Source organism: Lepidochelys olivacea (assembly GCF_965140295.1).
Source record: "Lepidochelys olivacea isolate rLepOli2 genome assembly, chromosome: 4".
Classification (NCBI taxonomy): Eukaryota; Metazoa; Chordata; order Testudines; family Cheloniidae; genus Lepidochelys; species Lepidochelys olivacea.
Window position 1 is genome coordinate 39,828,154 of NC_140414.1, and position 22,860 is coordinate 39,851,013.

A 22,860-nucleotide genomic window follows, 5' to 3' on the forward strand; every position below is an offset into this window, starting at 1 on the left:
TTAAGAAAAAAGGGGGCTGTCGCGTTTGACTAGGGGGTGTTTGTTGTCAAACTTTCTTTTGGTATTTAATAAAAGTTTCCTTCACAGCGGGAGCCGTTCACTCCCTACATGGACGCAGCGACTTTGTTTTTCGTTGGAAATGCTTGAGTCCAGCAATCTCAAATGATCCATTTTCTGCTGAGCTATTCATGGGAATAGTGGAATCCTGTCTACTTTGCAGAATCAATCGTCCCAAGGCCAGAGTTTATTTAGCATGTAACTTCAGTGTAAAGATTTTTTGTTGGGGTAAAACTGTAATTTATATGTATTACAGTAAAAATTACTGCACCGTGTTTCCAAAGAAGGGACCAAAGAAGGGTGTCATCTATCAGTTGATCAGTGTGAAGTAGTTACCGCTACGCAGTTAATTCATTAAAAAAAAAAATCCAGACAAAACTGTATGCTGTATATTTTACTCCCATGAAATAAAACACATTTTTCATGTTTGCTGAAAAGTAAAACAATAATATTGTACGAAATGTTATACACAGGGCATGTTTTACATTGCAATTTCAGAAACATCATTGCATCCACCAGAGATACTATTCTAAAACTGATATTCACACGTTTTAATAATAATATGTTAGAAACATACAGTGTCGCATTTAGTATATACATTCCCTTGCTCGCAAGCGAAAAATCCTAATCGCTTCTGTGTAACATGCTTTATTTTAAAGCCTAACCTTTAAAAACACTGTTGTGATATTACTAACAACTGCTTTTATAAAATTAATTTGACATTTCCATATATATACATCCTTTCAGTCATTTTTATGTTAACGATGCTAAACTTAAAAAATAACAAGCTTATAGTAACATTAAAATGTCATATCATATCCAGTCAAACATTTGTCCATATATATATATATGTGTGTGTGTGTGTAAATATATATATATATATGTTCTTGTAACTGTTGGAAATACTCTTAGTGAAAGATGTCAGAATCTGCAGGAGGTCCTTTGAAAACAAAGGGACTATCTTATTTCAGTGGTTTCATTTTCTCTCTGTTTTCTCTCTCCTTTTCTTTCTTTCCTTCTCTTTCTCTATAGTGCCCATTACTTTCTAGTATAATTCTCAGTCTTTGTGGGAAGGGGGAGGGATTCCCATTCAGTATTTTATACTTTAATATCTCACACGGGTCTGTCCACAGCGTATTGGCATGCGCTCAGGTTGGAAGCTGGGTTCTGAACACTGGCGTATCCAAAGCTGGAGTGCTGCTTGGCTTTAAGTCTCAGACTAGCCAAGCTAGAGTTACATGTGTCCCTATAAACATAAGGAGGTGTTGGAGGAGCATAAGGACAGGCTGGCGTTGGCACTGCAGAATTCAGAGAGGGATTGCTCAAGTTGTTCAAGTTATTCAGGCTGTTGAGGCTGGAACCAGGGACCCCAGTGACTGCAGAGGGCACCATGCTTGAAGACATACTCATGGAGGAGATGGAATTTGGAGGGGAGAACATGCTCTGAGAAGACAGAGGGTTGACATTCATAGAGTTGAAGAAAGGAAAGCTTTTGGTGGAAAGGGAGGCAGAGGTCAGGCCTTTGGCTGCCCAGTTGTTGTAAGAATAGCCGGGGTACATATCATCGTAGGGCTGCATTAGACCGTTAAATTGTGGACCAAAGCCATTTTTGCAAAGCTCAGCCTGCTGGTTTCTTTCTCTCTTTCTCCATTTGGCTCTGCGGTTCTTGAACCAAACCTTTAAAATAAATAAATAAATAAATAAATAAATAAAATGGAAAAGGTCAGGCGCGGTTTAGTTATGCAAAAACTAAAATCACAGCACTTCGCTAACGGTGCCGGTAATACAAAAGATACCACGCGTTCTTCTGGCAAGAGAATTGACCAGTGTAAAACGGGATTGCATTTTTCACTATTAACAGACGTTTGTATTTAAAATGGTTATTCAAATCTACAACTCCCGGAAGTTTGCAAAATCGCCAAAGAAACTCTCCGGGAACCGCAGTGTACACGTTAGCGATTTTTTGTTCTATCACATTCAGACTGTATCAGCTGCAGATCATCACATAAAATATTTGTTTTAGAGCACGCATTTTGCAAGTGAGTTTTTCTTTCGTGATTCCGAAACACACATTCGCGCTACAAAAGACAGCGCGTTTATATTTGCTCCCTGTCATTTTACACATGGGAGACATTAAGTGAAAAAAAAAAAACCGAACAAAACAAACTGCAAATCGAATGCAAAACGCGTAGAAAACCTGCAGAGTTTTGCCAGGGGAGAAAAAAAAATATTTCCTATTACAGATAGAGGGGAAATACTAATAAATCTTGACTCAGCAGCTTGTTTAAACTGCAAGCTCCCCATATGCTAATCTTCAAGAACCCCCAAACACTTATAAACAAACGTGTTCTCCTGCTTTTTGGCAAAGTTTGCCTTTTCACAACGTGCTAAGTGAGATCGAAGGTCCCTCCCTCCAGACAATGGCGAAAACGTGTGCCTTTCTGCAAATCTTTCCAATCCACATCTTGGTGTCTGATTTGTCAGCCAGCCTCCTGCAGAGTTATTTTGCGTAGTAGAGGCCTTCCCCGGCTCCTCTTTGTTTACACAAACGATGTTTTACATTACAAATCTCTAACTGTACAATTAATCCTTGACACAGCTTGACACACAGCTATAAACCAATATCATGCCCCACTCACATTCACAAAATATTGTCAACCTAAAGCAGCAAATGTTTCTCCAGCTATCTTCACAAAACATCCGTCAGTTATATTGCAGCTCATGAATAAAAATATACAGTGTGAAATGGTTGCTAAAATTACCTTAACATTTTATAATCCGATATTTTACCCACCAGTCTACTAACGACAGACAAAGAATGCAAAGTGACTGTTTTCAACAACAAACAGCCTAAATGAAGAAGACTACTTTTTAAAATGACAGTGCAATGGGGTTGACACCAGACAGATTCAAACAGTTTGCAATTACATTCTGCTTGAATTAATCAACAAGCCTGATTTTTCCCTCTCCCTTTTTTATACTTCTTAATTACTCACTGTATATTTCTACTATTCCTTTTAGTCTGAAGTCTACAGCTGGCCTATTTTTAATTAAAATATATTTTTACTTCTAAATTTCTGTAGATTAAGCTAGTTCCTAATTTAAAACAGAGGTCTTTATTAATTTATTTTACAGGTCTACTCTAATTCTAAAGCATTTAAGACTAAAAAGTCTTTTCCCACAAATAAAACATGTTTTTCTATTAACTGTATTTTTAATAGTATCCTTGTACAAGTAGAGCAATAAATGAACCATGGGTTATATCTGAAAATAGCAAGGATCTCCGGATTCATTTTGGGGGTCTATTTTTGAGCGAGGGCCTCACAGTAATGGGACTGCATAGGATCAGGATTTGGCCCATAATCTTGATAACTTTTAGCACTGTGATAGTACCATAAATCTGAGGGGGAAAGGGTGGGGGAAGCGCTAGGGTAGTTATGAAACCAAAAGAAAGAGAAAATGCAAGGAAGGGCATGCCCTGAATGCCTATGAGGAAATAAAAGCCCTTGTGTATGTTGTATCTTTTTCTCATTAGAGGCAGCACAGGTTGAAGCCTGTTTCAAGTTGCTTTCTTGGCTAATGTTTTCATTCGCATTTCGATCAAAAGGAAGAGAGCACATTGCACAGTAAGGGCGGAACGTGCGATGCACCATATTCCAAGAAGGGAGATCCTAATCTGTCTCGCTTTGACATAAATGTCTTGCTCCCTGATGCTTTTGTGCAAAGGCTCTGAAGTTTTGAACGCAAACTGAAATCGAAAGCAGCTGCATTCGGTCCAACACTTCCCCCACCAGGCAGCATCGGGCTTTCAGCGTCTGTACCTACCCTGACTCTGGCTTCAGTGAGGTTGGTCCAGACGGCGATCTCTTCTCGGGTGGACATGTCCGGGTAGCGATTCCTCTGGAAAGTGGCCTCCAGCTCTTGCAGCTGCTGGCTGGTGAAATGAGTCCTCTGCCGTCGTTGCCTCTTTTTCTTGGAGGGATCCTCAACCCCGGCATCCTCGTTTTTACTCTGCTGGCCTTTCTCTTTCTCTGTAAAATAAGGGCACCCCGCGTTCAAAAGGCTGCTCCTTAATGCTACGAGAAAAGGCAAGTATTCCCCCTACAGAGAGAAGGCTCGTTTGATTGGATTTTGTTAACCTTATATTTACAGCTCTGTATGTGTATGCACCCCCCCCCACACACACACACCACACACACGCTCTCTCTACCGTACAGATCGATGTATTTATCCATTTCTTATAGATAACAGAGAGAGAGACTACGTACAGACGATACAAATACAGCTAGAAGGTGTAGATAGAATATTTATCTGTATGTACATAGTTATGTATCCAGATAAATATCGTTACCTTGTCCGTACATATGTATTTATAATAAACACACACATAGTATTTCTTGGAGGTAATCAACAGACCTTGATTCAAATACACTTCCAAATACCAAAGTAAATGATAGTCGCTGCATGTGTTGTATCTCGCGCATTAAGGTTCACTGAGGATCTGACTACATAATTGTCCCGGTTGAATATCTTTGCTCTCGCCTTGTGGACCCTCTTGCCCCACAACTCCCTGGTTGAAGGGCGCCGAGGGGTCTCTCTCCCTCTCTCCGCAGCTGGATGCTGGGGCACTCCATAGCCAAATGGGAGCCGCAGTGAATCCCAATGCAAACCCGCCGGAGAGTCCCTGCAGAAGCAATTCATTATACGGGGGAAGGGTTTTCCCTATGCTCCCAATGAACACACAGACCGAAGGCAATCAGCCGGGCTCTGCTGCCGGGAGAGGCACTCAGAGGAACCTCAGTTGCGGTTCCAATTCACCTTCCTTCACTCAAGAGAACATAGGAAGAGACTGCGGGTGGGGGTTGCGGGGTGGTCGGCAGCGAGACTGAGCTGCGACACAGGGTGATGCAGAAGTTACCAGGGGGCTTTGTAAGGGGGGGGGGGGGTGTAGCCTCACCCCGGGATGGACTCTGTCTTACCTGCGGCCTCGGGGCTGGAGGTGTCCGAGATGGTGTGCACCTCCAGCCGGTGTTTGGAGGAGTCCAGGGAAGAGCGAGGCTGCCCCGGCGCTACAGCTGAAGCCATGGCCAGCGGCGACTGGTGATGATGGCAAGAGGATGAAGAGGAGGAGGAGGAAGGTGAAGTGGAGCACAGTTTATTCCCGGCTCCCAGGCGCTCCAGGCTTAAGGGATCTTTCATGAAGTTCATCGGCAAAAGAAAGCCAAATATTTCTCTCTCTGTGTGTGTCTCTATGTATATATGTATAGCGATGTATATAGAGATATATAGACACTGCACCCCCGCTCCAAGGCGCAGCGTTGCAGAAGGTGCGGGCTCAACTCCCCGTATGGCTCCCTGGTCCAGTGGGAGACAGAAAAGCAGCAGCAGCGGCCAGCGTTCAAGAAGCAACTTGTTACCCTTTCAACTGAAAGAGTCCTAAGAAGTCTAATGTGCAAGTCCAGCCAGCCTTAGCTAAAGTCTCAAGGAAAACACACACAGAGGCACAGGGGGTTTTCTTTGTGGCGTGAAGGCAGCACGAAAAAAAAAAACGATTAAAAAGAAGGTAAATTCGACCCTATAATAATAATAATAATATTCCTAATAATAATGAATAACCATAGGAACCAAGTCTCCTGACCGACAAGCTAAGGCGATGGCAGTGTCAGTAAGTGTCAGAGTGACAGGGGCAGGTAGATGATATTATATCCAAGGCAGCAGCAGCCCTCCCCAGCTCAGCCACTCTCTCTTGTGCACACATCTAGGCGCAGCACCCAGGCGAGCAAGGGACCCGATCAGCTCAGCCACTTCCCTGTTTGCCCAACATCTTAAAACCAGAGGAGGCCTTCCCCGGGCAGTGATGTCACCCGACCCCTTCCCTCCCCCGCCCGGGACCCGCTGCTCGGGGCAGGAATGATGTCGCTCCGGACCAATCAGGAAGCGCTAGGCGGAAGGCCGACTATCATAACCGCGACCTATCAGAGAAGCAGGGCTGGGCTAAGTAATTCACTCTGCGGGACCAGAGGCTTGTGCAACCTGCCGTGCCTAAATTGCAAGAGATTGGGTATATAAAGGAGGTGATTCCAAACGCGGGTGAAGGCATATGTGTGTGTCGGGGGGTATGTCTGTATAGACCCACACATTGTTATAAATAACATTTATTGCAGTTCCCCAGTGATATGGGGAAACAACATACTTTGCTGGCTTCACAATTTTCTACACTGAAAAGCAGGCTGCTGAGGGAAAGAAGAGGAAACAAATAAAACCGAACTAATCTTAAAATTTCAACCCCAGCTGGCATGGATATTACCCTCGTCTTAAACAGCTTTTCTATAATTGCGAACAAGACAACTGGCGCCTTATAAATCCGATTTACAAACAAACAAAACCTAGCTTGTCAAAGAGAAATCATTCTTTTAAGCATGATCCTAGCAAGTGTTTAGTACTATAGTCTCGTTTTACAGATTTCTTGGATAGAAACGACAACACTAAAAATACCACGCAAGTGTAAATGCCCATTAATAAATCAAATAGATAATACATTATACAGCGTTATACCAGTTTGACTAACGGATTTTTTTGCAGAAAAATGGGTAGTTTTCGAATTATAGCAATCTTTTAAATTTTATTGGAAAGCAATAAACGAGATTCTCTCTAGCTGATCCTTACACTGTATTTGTAAACCTTTAAATTTCTCACTTTTCGTTTACTATCTTGTTTATTTTCTTGTGATAATTTCAAAGAAAATAAAACCACGAAAATCTCATTTTTGTGCAATATATATCCATCCATTATTTCAAGGAGATTTCAAACAACCGATCATAAGGACATTTTCTAAATTCCTTTTATTTTTAGAGACCATTCCCCCCCCCCCCGTCATGAACAAATTACTAAGTAAAAGCAAAATTATCTAAAGGAAAGAGAACGGAGAAATCTAGAGCAACAATGTGACTACGATGAATCAGACACCGCTAACGCCGAGATATTAGGGTGATGGGCGGCAGTATAAAACTCTACCATAGGCTGCGTCTCAGAGCACAAACCAAGAGCTAATCTCCGTCCTACATTCTGATTTTGTTTACATGTCCTGCTATATTACTGCAGTAGTTGTTGGTGTGAGATAGAAATATGGGGAGTTCTTCAGCAAATCTCACATTGTGGAGATTGTGTGTCCTTCCATGTTGGCCACATGACTGGAAAGTTCTTCAGTCAGAAAATGGGCTTGTCCCGCAGATAAAGCAAGAGGCAAATATATTTGAACATATCCGTTTGTCTCCTTTGAACCCAGTTGCAAGAAAACACCTTATCCCAAATATTTGCAATAGACTCGGGAGCGGGCCATAGCATGGGGTTTTAAGTAGCACCCCCATTGATTGGAAGAGTTCTGCGTAATGACACGAACTAATCCAGACACTGCAGATGTATGTGCGATAAGATTGTTCCTATACTTATAATTACTCTTCACAATTCTAGATGTCTGGGAGTTTCCCACAGATGTGAACTTTCTTAAGCCAGCATAACTTCCAAGCTTCCCTTTCCTTTATTCATTTTTTGACAGGTCCTTCTTATTAGTGGATGCTCTTTCTCTCAGTATTATATCTTGCAGCCTTACTTATCGCTAAATTATACATATTACTTTAACAGCCTGTTGGTAAAGAAGGTTAAATTAATTTACATTCTGCTCATTATCTGGTGTTTAAATGACGTGTTTTATCCCTGAGATTTGGCAAAGAATCTCTTTCCTCAGACCCCACAGCGTTTCGATGGAGACAATGCTCTTACATTTGTAGTGGATTTTAATCTGATAAGACTCTAATTTGCTTAAGTCTTTTAAATAGGGGGTTTTAAAATGATTCTAGCCGTTTTCTTATTGAATTTCCGCTAATTCCCCCAAGATCATAAAGTATATGTGCAAAGTAAATATTTCCTCCCTTTGCACCGGCAGCAGATGACCTATAAGTAAGTCAATATGAATCCAGCTCCTTTCTGCACAATTTGTTTACTAATCATATTTCAGTTTCTTCTTAACCTCGCTGTACTACTGTGGTCCTGTACTCATAAATCCCCGAAGCCCTCGTTAATGAAAGGACTCCAATAGGGCGAAACCAATGCCTCCCAGTGTCATTATTTTAAACGCAAGGTTGGGACATTCCTGCGCATTAGATTTGTAGGTTCAGAACTTCAGCAAAGTAAGTTCTCTCTGAGCAGCATTTTAAAGGAAGCCCGGGATGTGGGTGGGTGGACAAGGCTAATATAACAATTGTTATTTTCTAAATCTGTATTTCAATATTATGTTGAAAATAACGGGGAAAATTAGAGAAGTACGAGACCCTTATTACCTTTAAACGATTTGTAAAGGAATAAATCTCTCTCTGGTTAAAGAACAGAAGCGACACTGGGAGAGGGGTTGGAGGAAAAAGATTGCAAGGCTTCTATTTTTATCTAGGGCTTCCACCTTTAAATGTGGAGTATGGGCAAAGTGTGTGTGTGTTAAGGGTGAAGAGCTATTCTTCATTTATATTTTTGAAGATGGGGCTTTTTAGTTGAGACATGCAAACCTTTCCTGGGATCCTGGGATTTAACGAAAAGACATATGTATGGTTTGGAAACTGCAAGGCACTTATTATGCACTTTGTGGGTTCCTCTGTAATGGGATGCTATGTCGAATTCTTACTTGTTTGGTCATAAATCATTATGACTTTTTGCCTCTGTCATAAAGCTTAACGTTGGTCAAATTCGTACACAAGACTCCACATCCGCAAATGCACTGTATAACTCGTAGTCAGAAAGGGGATTTAATGTTCTCAGATAAGAGATTGAATTCGGTTTCTTTTCCCCTCTTCCAGACAAATGGTTTGGCGGTTTTTTTGGGTCTGACATAGAGCCATACTGTTTTGTCACTGTATTAAGCAACCGATTATGCATTATAGTCTTATTTAGTTCCACAGTTGTTAGATTTTACTGTTCAAACCCGTTTGAGAACGCCCTGCAACAGAGTCCTAGGGATTGTTCTTTAGCTTAGAATGAAACGAAACTGTCAGTTCTCAACTGCGACTCTGCTATGGACTTCAACAATGGAAGAATATGAGGATGCGTGGCCAACCACACTCGTTTTTAATAGGCATTTTTAAAAGTTTATAAATTGGAAACTCTGTATGTTTGTCTCTTTAGTGGCTCTCTCCCTTCCCACATTCTGGTCCAACTTCTTAATTAATCAAAGAACAAGCGCCCACCCCACCCCACCCGGCTTTGACGTCTTTATTGTCAGCTCTTTCCTGTTTCTATTAGTATGTCAAGAATAATTACACATGTAAGTGACTGCAGAACCATGCTTTCTATCTACTGCACAGCACACAGTTTTAGTGACTGTTGCGCATTTGAAATTCTGAGTTGAAGGATTAGGCGATTTATAGTTTGCAGAATCCCTTGGTTGTTAGAATATTAGGCGCTGATGGAAGAAAAAACCTCAGCTCTGTCAAGATTCTTTTGACAAACCCTGGACTCCCTTTGGGTTCCTTTGCTCTAGTGGCTCTAACTGGCTCGAACTCTTCCTTCTCCTATCTGGGTTCTAGATAATAGATCAAATGGGTCCCCTCCCCTTGTAAAAATCTGGATTATGTTAAGGATCACGAGAGATTTTTTTAAATATAGAACCGTCCTAAAGAATTTGAATAGAATGGTCTCAGTTATGAAGCATCTCCGGGAACCTAACGGGCTATTTTAGGCCCATTTCTACCTGAACATGTGTGTAGTGGAGGGTTGGAGTGGGGAGAAGTAGGAATAGAGACATATTCAGGTATAGTCAGAAGGGAAGGCTGCAGTCACTTATTTACAATACTGTGATTAAAACTCCTCCATTGCTTCTCCCCCTGTCCTCTCCCCCTCGCCCGCCCCCGCCAGCCATGAGGGTAGCTAACATTCGGCATTAGTTGTCATGGTGACCATAAATCAGATAAATCCAAAAATACCCACCTTTAATCTGAGATGAAGTTTTTATTTCCCTAGCGAAATAGTATTTTAAAAGCTGTCAGCTGACAAAAAAAACCCAACCTAATTGTAGTAACCCAAGTAATACATTACTGCTAAAGGTTGAAATTAAAATGTCAGAAGTTGTTTTATTTTTTAATTCCGGTAGAATCATTGGTTCTCTTTAGATTCCAGATCCTCACAGCCTCTGTGGAATAGGGATTTCAGAAGGGGGAAAACAAACAAAGAAGCAAAACAAAAACCCAACTCCTTTGATTGTGGGCAGATTTCCTTTTGTAGGGTTTCTTGCACTTTCCACTGAAACAGCTAGTGCGGGCCACTGTGAGGACAGGATACCGGAATATATATCAAGACCACTGGTCTGATCCATTATGGTAAATCTTATGTTTCCTGATCATTTGTAACCGTTAGGCGGACGGGGGGGGGGGGGGGGAGACGATAGTCCAACTTCAACGGGCCAGTACCCAGAACCCTACAAATTCTGCACAGATTTAAATTGATCTCTGAATGAGAGAGAGAGGGAAAGAGAGAGCGAGATCTTGAAACAGGAGCTCAGATGACCTGCTTAACTGGATACTGCTGTGTTTGCAAGACATACTGCAGGTATTTATTTTCCCACTTTTGCCTTCATCTACTATAAGATCATTGTTTCTAGACGTAATACTCTCCTAAATGGATAAAGTGGTTCTTATGTAGAGTCTCCAGCTAGTCCTGTTGTCTTTTACCTTTGGCTTGTTGTCTTTCGCCTATCTTGGATTACCGGGTATTCTCCTAGATGGAGAGCCATTAATTACCCATTCAGTCAATATTAGGAAGACGACAAAGCTTTTTACATAGGATTAAGAAGACATCAGATTGTTCCATTAGTATATTCCTCCTCACGAATAAGCTTTCGTTATACATTTAGTTTTCCCTGGGGTCAGTCTAACAACTGCTGCATCTATTATTGTGAGACGAGGACGGAAAAAAAAATCAAAGGAACAATAAGTAACTTTTAATTTTCATTTTGCAGAGAATATTTGAAGGGAAACTTAAATTTGGGATAGTAACTGCTATAATCGCATTGCCCCTGGAGAGAGAATCAGTCCCAATCAATTGCGGAAACACTGAAACGTAGTGTATGACCAGAGTGTGTTGCTGATTTAGAAACGGGAAACCGCGTTTCTCTTCCTTCCAAGGCTCCCACCTTTGCTGTTCAGCTCCCAGTCTCTCTCTTAGTCCTAGGCCCTTCTTTGCTCTCTTAGGAATCTCTTTCTTTCCCAGGCCAGTTTCTTTTCTCTTATCTTACTCGGGCCTTTCTTCTTCAGGTTTCCCTCTTTCTTTCTTCTCAAGGTTATTTTCTCTGATTTCCCCCAACTGGCCAGGCTGCTGTTAGGAAGCCAAGTGCCAATGGTTTCTCTACCCCTTTTTGGACACGGTTGCCATCCTAAATTACATTTTGGTACTGACACTGTTCAAGCAGCACATTGTACTTCCTGCCATGCATACTTAGCTACGGTGACATTTTGGTGGACTCATGTGGCTTTTCCACCATATCTGCACTGGCGGTGCCAGGGAAATTTGTATCTCGCTGAACTGATAGGATACAGAGATTTTCAGTTAGGCCCGTTGAATATCTATCTATCTATCTATCTATCTATCTATCTATCTATCTATCTATCTATCTATCTATCTATCTATCTATCTATCTATCTATCTATCTATCTATCTATCTATCTATCCACTTACACACGTACACTAGGGTAACTGTTGATATTGGATTCTTATAAGAAACTAGACTATGAGTGGAGGGGCCACAGAGGGTTACCAAACTTGCAGAGTTAGCTTTTAACTTTTGTAAAAATAAGTGATAAATATCTTCTTTAAACAGTGGTGTACCTAACTTTGCAGGGGAATACGTACATAAAGCTGAATGAGTGGGGGCTTTTCTAAAAGTGATGTTAAATTATTGAATATTCAGCCGCAAATAATTAGTTTAACAAGTTGAAATAATCAATTTGCGATGTTGAGAGCGATGGAATAAGGCAATATGTTATTTCAGCATTATATATTATGAGCCTGCTATTCCATGACTGGGTTATTAATTACATAACATGATTTCTAATGTGGAATTTACAAAAAGATATATAATAATTGCATATACTCAGCATGCCCTATCAAAAAGGCCAGGGCACTGCACAGAAATTAAAATGAAATAATAATAAACAGTACTTATAAAATGTGAGTCCCTCCTGACCCGCTCCCCCACTACACAGTTTAAGTAGTTTTATGTGGTTTGTCACTAAGAAATACTTTTCCTAAATTCCATTTTATGGCTAAATATAAGATTAGTAAATTTGCATTTGAAATTATTTGTAGCAAGAATATGTTCATGTAGATATTAATATGACTGTGTACATTCCCATTTATTCCAATAAAGCCTTTATTTTCTGCTGAGCTATGAAAATGTTCAGCACTTGCAGAAACTCAAGAATCCTTTGTATTTTGCAGGCTCTCTTCCTCTGATTTCCCCCTCTTACATATCTTTTTTTCTCCAAAGTCACAGTGACCCCCAACTGTAATTTGACAAAAGGAACTATGGCAGGATATGCTCCCAAAGAATAATTGTTTTGTGTCTCTGATACCTGACTTCCTAACACAGCAACTTAAAAGCCTTGACAGAAGGGGAAAGATTTGTCAGAAGTAAATGACATAAAAGATTAAATCGTTGCATTTCCTTCTAACTACGCGATACAAAACCAAGGTGGATTAAAAGATTTAAAACAGAAAAAGAAAACAAAATAATGTAAGTAAATAAGGAAATATACTGCTTGTATTATTTTCAAATAAATCATCCTAACAACTGAGGACATTCCGGGAGTTATAATTATTCATTAGGTTTCAACAAAACGGTCTGCATTTATACATAGCTCTATATAGAACAAATTCCATGAAATATTACCATTTAAAAAATCCAAAAAATTGCCAACAAACTCAAGGTATTCAGCATTACTTCAACACAGAGGTATATTTTAATTAATGGTATTAAATATGTTTGGATAGCAATTTCCCCTTCAGTCTGAAGGGTAAAAAATGGACTTATCGATATTGCACTAGGCAGGAAATTTTACATGTAATACAATAATCCGGACTCATAATTAATGGTTAAGAAAATAACCATTTGTTTCTCAGCAAGGGAAGTAAAAACTACCATGTCATAGAGCATATGTGGATATTACTTTTATAAATACTTAGAAGAATAAAATTGGCTTGTAAGGACTCATAAATTTATTATAGCAGAAAGGTCCCCACTTTCCCATTAGCTCCTGCTGTAGTCTTTGATTAAAACCACCTGTTCATTGGGGAAAAAAAGGTGAAGGGTAAAAAGGCCTTTGTTATTCTCAAACCATATATAAACCAATGTCATCTTTCCTCTCTACATTATTTAACAGCTATTACTTGTGGATTAAAAAGTGCAAAACATTGATAAACCTTATTTGTGCACAATTTAATATGATGTATTTTTTCGGGATGACAAATTATTGGGTCATAATACTTTAGGGTTTGGAATTGTTTCTAAGCTTGATTTTTAACCATTCTTTGGTCTAATCATTTATTTTTATAAGGAGCTGTCAAACAGTGATTAAAACTTCCAAACGGGGAAGGGGGGAACGAACAATTGCAAATCACTTGATGTTATCTGAGAAATATTAAGCTATTTAGCCAAATTGGGTTAATACTATATTCTTACAAGTAAGTGTTTAACCACAAGACCAGGAATACTTACATTATCAGTGCAGTCCAGTTTCCTGTACTATTTATTCACTTTAATATATTTTATTTAAACAAAATTATGCTTCTCTTGAATTAAATAGGAACGTGAACTAGAGAGCTTGTTTTCTTCTTTGTAATATGTTTGCATTGATGTTTTTCTTTATTACATTTTGTATTCACATATTAGAGCCACTAAATCTTGAATCAAAAAGGGGGTGGAGAGATCCTCCTATCAGTGGTTTCCTGTGTCTCTTTATTTATTTATTTTTAAGAAAAAAGACATTTCCGATGTTTAGCGCAGATAGTTACCAAAATTATTCTTATTTTGAACTTTTAGCAAAAATTTTTATTGTGAACTTTAATTTAAAAAAATACTGACGAAGACACTTCCGATTAGGTGCACAAAGAGAACATTTTAAAGCACAGCAAAAATGTGCAATGAAAGCGTATGAAAGGGTCGCATCAAAAGGATGCGGATACATCCAGACAGTCCACTCGACAGATCCTGCTGCACTCCTTACTCAGGCAACCCCTCTTCCCTCCCCGTTTTGAACTCCGTGGGAAGTGTTGCCTTAGCAAAAGAAAAAAGAAAAAAAAAGCACACAAGCTGGCCCTGAAAGTTGTTATTCACAACACGTTATTGCACGCCGCTGTTTGCACGGGGAAAATACCTCGCCAAGAATATCCATTTTTAATTGGGTTGCACTCCCCACAGCAAAAAACCTGGACCCAGTTAACTTTTGGCAAGTGGGCAGCATTGTCCAGTTTCCCCCGTTTGTTGCTTCTCTGTGCAGTGGCGCAGATGTACAGCAGCAGAGGTCGCTGTTGGACCGCGTTTTAGCTCAGGACCGGCCTACCTTCCCAAACAAGAGCTAGAGAGAGAGAGTGGAGGATGAGAAAGGAGTTTGGGAAACTTCCTCTGCAAGTCCCCTATCCAAATAACAACCAACACACTTTGCGCCAGAATCCAACCAGGACAGGGCACTGCACACCTGAGACAAGCCCTTTTAGTTAAAAAAAAAGAGGAATAAATAAAGAGGGAACAATTAAGCATCCAACACGTTGGACTCTCTCTCCCCTTTCTCTCACTCACCAGTGATAAGGTGAGTGGGACCGAAGGGAGGCGGCCTGGGGGGCTCTCGCTTACCATTGGCGCTGGGATGCTGCCTCCCGAAGAGCTTGCTGCTGGTTGCCTCTTTCCTGCTCTCTGGAGGGTCACTGAATTCCCCCTTTTTAATATCAGAGTCTTTGGAGAAAAGACATTCAACTGTAGAAGGTTGCACCCCTACTAGAGAGAGGACGAGAGAGAGAGACAGACAGAGAGGAGAGGCTGTCAAACGTAGAACTCTGCCAAATCACCATCATTGTGAACATTACAGTCCGCGTGAATTTCACCGCAGTTCAAATAATTTAAAAGTCCAGAAAATATTGATCTTCAATTTTGTTGACCATTAAAGTATCAGCTCTCTGCGTAGAGAGAAAATAGTATTTGATCAATCGGCACATCAGTATTTGTAAATGTAATATGTGATTATAAAAATATAAGTGCATCTCTCTCTCTCTCTCTCTCACGGATAATACACAGCCACTTACATTCGAATAAACTACTCTTCTCCACACATAAAGAATTTCATATGAATCGATCGGAAATATTTGTCTTACCTAATTGAACACAAGCCGATACTAGCTTACGACAGTTGGACTCCATCACCCGTTATCTGTAAAACATCAAATGTATTGGATTTTATTTTAAAAATGCTTACTTAAGAAAAATTAAACGTCAAAGGAGACGTGCTGTAGTAGTCAGTGTGCAGCACGTTGCTAACATATTTTCGTAACGATTTTTACAAAATACATTTAAAAAAAATCAGAATCAAGTTCACCTACTTGTCGCTCAGAAAGGGACACGCTGGTATTAAAAGGCAGTAATAATGATCACAGTGATCAAGGCGATCAAACATTTCTGCCTTTACTCCCTTTGAAGAATCGCATTGTTTATTTGTGAATGGCGAACGGACTTTTGTAGGCACTTATCTAATATTTTAAAACTTTGCAACCAAACTTGTCCTTAGCACATTTTAATCCTGTTGTTTATGGATTCATAATTTTCTCAGATGATAGAATACATGTCATTTGTCTTTTGTACAAGCTGAGTTTAAATGAGACTATCACATTTGATGCAGTAGATTTAGCTTTCCTATAATTAGTACAAAAGGGGCTTCCTACACTTCGCACTTTTAAGTAATCATCGACTTTAAAATCACGTTAAGGTTACTAGGGGGTAATACAACCCTGAACTAGGTTCGATTTCATTTCATTGTATCTTTTTCTGTATTACCTTCTAAAGGCTACCACGACCCCCTTTGGTCTAGGAAAGCCTCGTACCCCATTGTGCTCTGCTGTCTGTCCAGCGAGGTTCAAATAGTAAACCACGCACCAATGGAATAGTTGTAGTTCAGAGCAGATAAAATAGTAGCACAAGCGGATTGCAGAAGTGTATCCTAGGGAGAACATCGTTTGTATTCATTAAGGATAACGCCGCTGATTACACGTGCTGCTTCCCTGTTCTGGGGAAACCTGACAATGCGAGCCCTGAGCGTCCTCTTTCTAATCTAGCTGGCCAGGCAGTGGGAACCCGGTCTGTGACAGTTTAGGATCGCCAGCCTGGGAGCCCTCGCTGGTCGCGGCAGGAGGTGCGCCTTCGCTATCCCTGTGCCAAAGAGCAGCAGTTTGACTGCGCCAGATTTAGTGATTCTGCAGTAAAATCACAGGATTAGTGCCTGATTGAGATGTCTGTTCGTGAGATATTACAAAATTCATTATCACAGCTCTCTGCTAACTCGATATGAAGTAACACAGATGGGATTTTATTAGTCCAGGCTTCAAATGTTTACTTATGATAATTTCTGGGGAAATTTGCATGTCATCATCATTTCGGTAATCTTTTCTTTCGTTTCTTCTTCTTCTTTCTTTTTTTAGTGTCTGAACTGGATGCAGTATTAGCTAGTGCCTAAAATGCCGCAGACTGGAGTTTACAAACATTTTTGATGAAATAAATAATAATAAAATAACAAAATAATAATTAATAATACTGATAATTAATAATCGACATGAGTATGGCTGAACCAACCAACAGTCACATTTTCCAATGCAGTCTGCAGCTCTGTAAATAACACGGATTTTCTCCTAGGAAGTGAGAATTAAAAAAAAAAAAAAAAAAAAAAAGGTCAAGGTATGTTTCTCAGGACATTTCTGAGTCGTATTACGACATCGGAATTGATATTCAAAGCCAAAGAAGGACTTAGGAAGAACTCTGATCTGTATTAAATGCTCCTTCCTATAACTGGGCCTACTATATGAGCTGTGGCTAAATTTTTGGGGAAGGCAATTAAGAAAACCTTAATTCCTCTCTGATAGTCCTTAAACCGGCTCTGTCAAGACAAGCCTTGCATGACAAATTCACTTGCCTTGCCTCTTCGCTTTCCTTGACGGCTAATTTATCTAACAAATTGAGATGCACAACTTTTTTTTCCCCCGAATGGGAAGTTTTTCTCTCCCCTCAAATGCTGCTGTCCTGGGATGAATATATCTTGTTAGACAGGATTATTACTCTCCTGGTTTCAGCCGCTCAGATCCCAATTACACCACTGATCTTTATTTTCTCTCTTTTAATTTTTATAAGAACATCTCAACAGGGGAATGGGCATAAAAGAAGAGGCAATTTTCTGTTGACTACAGAAATGACAATGCCGAATCATTTAGTAAGGGGGTTGCTCTCCCCTTTGTTTTTTGTTTTAATTTCTCCTGTCCACTTTGTCACTTTCAAACTATTTAATTATTTTTATAAATGAAAACAAATAGCAAACTCATAGACTGTTGAAGTATTTTCTTTTTCTTGGATTGCTGAGGAAATTCAGTTAATTAATACTCTGCTCCAAGCACATAAACTATAGCTGACCTAGTAATAAGCAGTATCAGGTGAGTTGTACACATTGATGTCATTTTAGAAACAAATTAATCCGAGGCCCTGGCAAATATCTTGCAAAACATTTTAGTATCACAGAACCACCGGTCATAATTTGGAGTTAGTAGTTTTTGTAATATGGTAGGTGTTATTGTAGGTGGTTCATAAACGAAATCGGTGCTTAATTTAAGGCCTAATGCTGTAATCTTTATTCATCCGAGTAATCCGTAGTTAGTCCCAGTGACTGCTCTCGTGAGTAAGGGTTACTTGAGTAAATAAAGGATGTTTCCTTATACAGAAAATACAAACAAGCCTTGCTAGTTACAATCTAGTGAACACAGGACAACGATTTAGATTAATTCTATTGTATTAATATTTCTTGGAGGCTACACGTAAGGCTATTCATTTATCGGCACACACATTACACTTTCTCATGTAAAGCATATGCAATTCCTTTGTGCATAACACTCTTTTACTTCCCAGATATGCAATTGTCTGAAACTAGGTAAAAATCTTAAAGCTTTAGGTGACTTCTTTCCCTAACTTAATTTAAGTTTCCCTACAGTAAATGATGTCCTTAATTTAAAAAATTATGTTCTGTAATGCTGCCTTTAGGAAAGAAATTAAGGTACGCATAGTTAGAGAGGAAGCGATCCACACCATTTTCCTTTTATTTTGGAGGGGGAGAGGAAAAAAAGCACTGTAAGGAATGTAATCGAGACAATATTTTCCCTCCACAAATAACGTACAATTAATAATACAATTAACAGTAAAATAAATTAACAAATCGCACTAACTTTAAAGCATTTTTAGAAAGACACAATTTTAAAATTGTGACCAATCCGAGCTGACCTAAATAATAAAACTCTCTTCTGCAAAAGGGCCTGTCTCCCAGGTAGTATTCTCAAGGCCTCATTTAATAGCTGGATTTTTTTCTTAGGCAAAACATTAGAAGCCTTAAAAAAAAAAAAAAACAAACCCCACCCTCAGTGACTTGACTCCTTTTATCTCTCGAACGCCAATCCCTCCAGACGTATTAACGTGAAGTAGGTAGAGGAGGGTTCAGGGAGATGCACCGTTTTCCGAGACAACTCACGATCTTCTCGATTGCCATTGAACTGCCCCCATAGATCATTATTGCCAGGACTGAAAAACAGTGTAAAGTCCCCAGAACGGCTCGACTCACGTCTGTTTGGAACGGCCCTCGCTAGCGAAAAGAGACATCAGAGAGTCACACAAATCACCTAGCGGGAAGATCCCCGCAAAGTGGAACCAATTCTCAGACTCGCATTATCTCACATCCCGGGGAAGGATGGGCCTCCACTTACCGGCTACTCGTTGAGCTTTCCACCCCGTTATTCTTTCTTCTCCTCCTCGAGATTTAGCAAATCCTGGGGGCTGGCTTGACTGCAGCGCCAGCAACTCAGGGGCAGAAGTAATAAAGGATCCAAACAAGAGCGCAGGGTTCCGTGGAGGTGGTTGGGGCTGGGGGGGGGGAAGCGGGGGGCTAGTGTATTCGCTGTGGGATCGGAGATCTTCCTGTGTCTGACTCGCTCTTTCTTTTACTCTCCGGCTCCCTCTCTCTCGCCCCCTCTCTGCATTGGGAGCGACGTGACGTCAGCAGAGATTCCACCAAACTAACTCCAGCGAGGAGCAGAGCAGAGGGGGAGTGCAGGGGGCAGTGGATTTGCTGGGGAAGGGGAGGCAGAGACAGCGATAGACAGAGGCTAGCGGCGCGGGGAAAGGGGGGGGGGGCGTAAAATCTGCAAAGAAAGAGCCAGGCAGAGGGACACATAGACAAGAGAAGCGGGGAAGAAGGGAGATAATAAAATAGACTCAGGCAGCAGAACAGAGGCAGACACCGAATAAGAAACCAGAGTGAAGGCAGGGCAATTAAGAGTAGGATCTACATTACCTCTATGGTATATTAGCATGCATATGTTACACACACACGCGCGCGAAAATCGGAATGATGAGGCAGGAAAGGATGAAGAGCAATAGAAATTCTGATAAAAAAAAAAAAACCTGAACGAGTGTGTGTGTGTGTGTCTGTGTGTGTGTGTGTTTGGGGGAGTGGGAAAAAGAAAAGAAAAACCAGAAAAGGGGAAGAAGAAACAAGCAAAGGAAGAAGAATAGATAGAGGTAAAGACGAGAACCGAGGTGAGAGAGGCAGAGTGGTCTGCGTGTGCCTGCTCCAGAAAGAGAGAGACGGGGCGATAAACGCAGCGCTGGTGAAGTCTGTGCAAAGGGCCAGGTCACTTTGCTCCCGCTCAGCACTGCTTCACTAGTTCAAAGTCAACTCGGTCCAGACTGAAAAATACACTGCAGATCCCAGTGTGCAGCTGGGAAGGGGAGGCACTGGCCAGTTTCAATGAAGGGACTGCGATGTACAAGACTCAGAAGCTTATTTAAGTCTAGAATTTCCTTTGCTGTAGATGGACCCAAGTTCACATAGGGTCGCTGATAACTCATTTTTTAAAATGACGAGGTTAAGGGTTCTGCAAGAAGGGCATTACCCCCGCAATATTGGGCTTATCTATATATTTACATTTGCTTCTGAAAATGTGTGCTCCTGTAGGAAGCTATAGATATAGGGCACGAACTACTGCCTGACCATTTAAATATTATGTTTTGTTTATCGTTAGGAAAGAACATAGGTATTTGTAAACTTTATCGCGATTTATTTTTATAGGCTCGCTAGTAGAGTGCTATAAATTCGGACATATTTACTACTAGGTGTGAAAGGTGATTACAAACAAACATCGTGTGCGATATTTTTTAAAGCCCTAGGTTTTTTGCACACACACAGATAAATTTATGAGAAACAACCGACGTTATTTGAATTCTCCCGCTAATCTTTGATATTCCTAATACATCGTTTAAGGAAACAATATAATATCCAAACCATTAAATTGAATTTGTATTACCATCCACTGAAATTCGATTTTATTAAATGTTCTGTATTGTAAAAAAGCACCACGCGAAAAGTATATATTTAAACCAAACAAATGATTTACTTTCCTGCTGAAATTTTTTTAGTGACTTCGGGTATATAGCTGCTCTACTTGAAAAATATACCTATTTTTTTCATTACTTCTGATGAGGCATATAATATGTTTGTCTTGAAGTATTTTATGTTTTGAATTAGTTTTAGTTAGTAGTAAATGTGGTAGTAATTTTTGAGGATGAAAGCAAATTACTCTGAAAATGGCTAAGAGCTGACAAAGTAATTGTATGGAAAGTGTTATCCTCTTTAGCTACGAAGGAAACTGAACTGCATTCAAACATCATCAAGAATTGATGACGTGAGTAGAAAATCTATTTAAACACTAAGTGTTGTCCATTTAAACACGCCCGCAAACAAATTGATTTACTTGAAAGAAATCAAAATGCATGTGTATGAGTTTTCTTTAAAAAAAAAACAAAAAACAAAAAACTGTTCTTGGCACTCTGGATTTCTGTCCATGGGACTGGTATGCTAAGTTAAGACAATTTTTTTCAACAAATCTGAAGAAGAAACAGAAGAGAGGAAAATCCTTCAGAGTTCACCTAAAATTGTGCGGTCGATGAAAAATACTCGGATCGGTCCTCACAATCTTCAGTCGCTTTTGTCGGTGAAATAAATGCGCATTTGTGTGTCTTAATTCATATAGGCACTGGAGATAATAACGAAGGTAAATAAATACCCAGGGTTGTGACTGGGTTTGCTTTGAAGCCTCCGAAGAATGCGCGAGAGAACTCTGTGCAGAGAGACATACGCAGCTGTGCGTGCGCAAGTCCCCCCACTTTCCCGATTCAGAGGTTTTAAAGCAGCAGCCGCTTGCTGAAGCTGTCCCGTTTCTGTCTGGGCTCTCGCCCGGCCGTGTGCTGTTGCTGCCCCCATGTCGGGGCTGCAGCAGGATCAGGAGATGAGCTGGGCACTTTTACTGGCCCAGAATCGGTACAGCTGAAGTGAGCAGCTGGTGGGAAATGCAAATGGCTCCTAGAGAAACATAAGATACAGGGTGATTTTCATTCCCTCCTCGAGTGTGTGGAAGGAGCTGGACATACGTTTCACGCTCCTAATCCTTCTTTTACATTTTTAGTCATACTCCTATTAAACAACTAATTAATGCCCAGAATCACCAGGGAATACATTAGACATGCTGCTGTGGAATAGGGGTTCCAGGGTGTCTGGAAACTGTGGAGCTGACTTAATACATGGATTTCCATTTTTTCCCCCTTTCTGCCAAGCCAGTAAATGTATTATTAGAATTCTGGACTAGGTAAAGGCCTTGGTGATTGTATTTGTATTCCAATTTGCCTCAGACAATGTCAACAATTTAAAGAAACAAACAAAGGAACGGTAGCTATAAGCAACATTTCACCATCCGCGGGACCAGTTCTGAATACTTGGGCTACTGCAGTTTTGCAGCAGGAGTCTGACATGATCCTAATTCTGCATTTCAAGACTGGCACAGTTTGACATAAACACCTTTGGCTCGGATTACTCCATAATTCCGGATCGATAACGCCTCTAGCCTCACAACAGTCCCACAGACATACATTTTCCCTTTGCAATGATTTGAAAACGCCTAAACGTATTCATCTTCCAACATGCAGAAAAGCCGTTTTAAAACGTTATTATTAATAGGATCCACTTCCAGGCACCTGGCATAGCGAGTAGTGAGGGCATGTCGGTTAAAAAGTGTTCGAGGATTGCTAGTGGTAGTATTTTTTAATTCTTGAAGTCAGCTGTTGGACAAACCAAAACTGGAATTAAGATGCTTTGATACTGTCAAACTGATAGAGCTTCTCCCACGGACAGGAAAATCCAACCCAACCCAACCCATGATCAAATAGAGAACAACACCCAAGGCAAACGTTCTGTGCCCTGCGCCAATCCCCACCAGTGCGGGGCTTGAGAGAGGTACAGTATTATTATTTGAGACAGCGTGGTGATAGGGCTATTCACTACCATCCACTTTCCTCTCTCTTGGATTATGATCTCAACTCTCGCAAGCAATCGCCCCCTCCCAGCGTCTTCCGCCCTCTCCCCCCCACCGCCCATCTGACAACAAGCGAGTATGTAAATACCAATGGCTAGCTGTGTTTGACAGCCT

General features: G+C 40.5%; 1 protein-coding gene across 5 annotated transcripts; it reads right to left on the reverse strand.

The window, feature by feature from the left end:
• Positions 1-465: 465 nt before the first annotated feature.
• Positions 466-19,252, reverse strand: PITX2 (paired like homeodomain 2). Of its 5 annotated transcripts, XM_084627044.1 has the most exons (6): positions 19,087-19,252; positions 15,457-15,512; positions 14,942-15,079; positions 5,037-5,306; positions 3,883-4,088; positions 466-1,734 (listed from the first exon to the last, which is right to left on the reverse strand). In XM_084627044.1, exons 2-6 carry the CDS (start codon positions 15,500-15,502, stop codon positions 1,171-1,173), a joined length of 1,224 nt encoding a protein of 407 aa, XP_084483170.1. In that variant the 5' UTR covers positions 15,503-15,512; positions 19,087-19,252; the 3' UTR covers positions 466-1,170. The 5 variants fall into 5 exon arrangements, with proteins under 5 accessions (XP_084483170.1, XP_084483168.1, XP_084483166.1 ...); XM_084627042.1 differs by lacking the exon at positions 5,037-5,306; XM_084627040.1 differs by lacking the exon at positions 5,037-5,306 and having other exon boundaries at positions 14,942-15,082.
• Between the last annotated feature and the right edge of the window lie 3,608 nt (positions 19,253-22,860).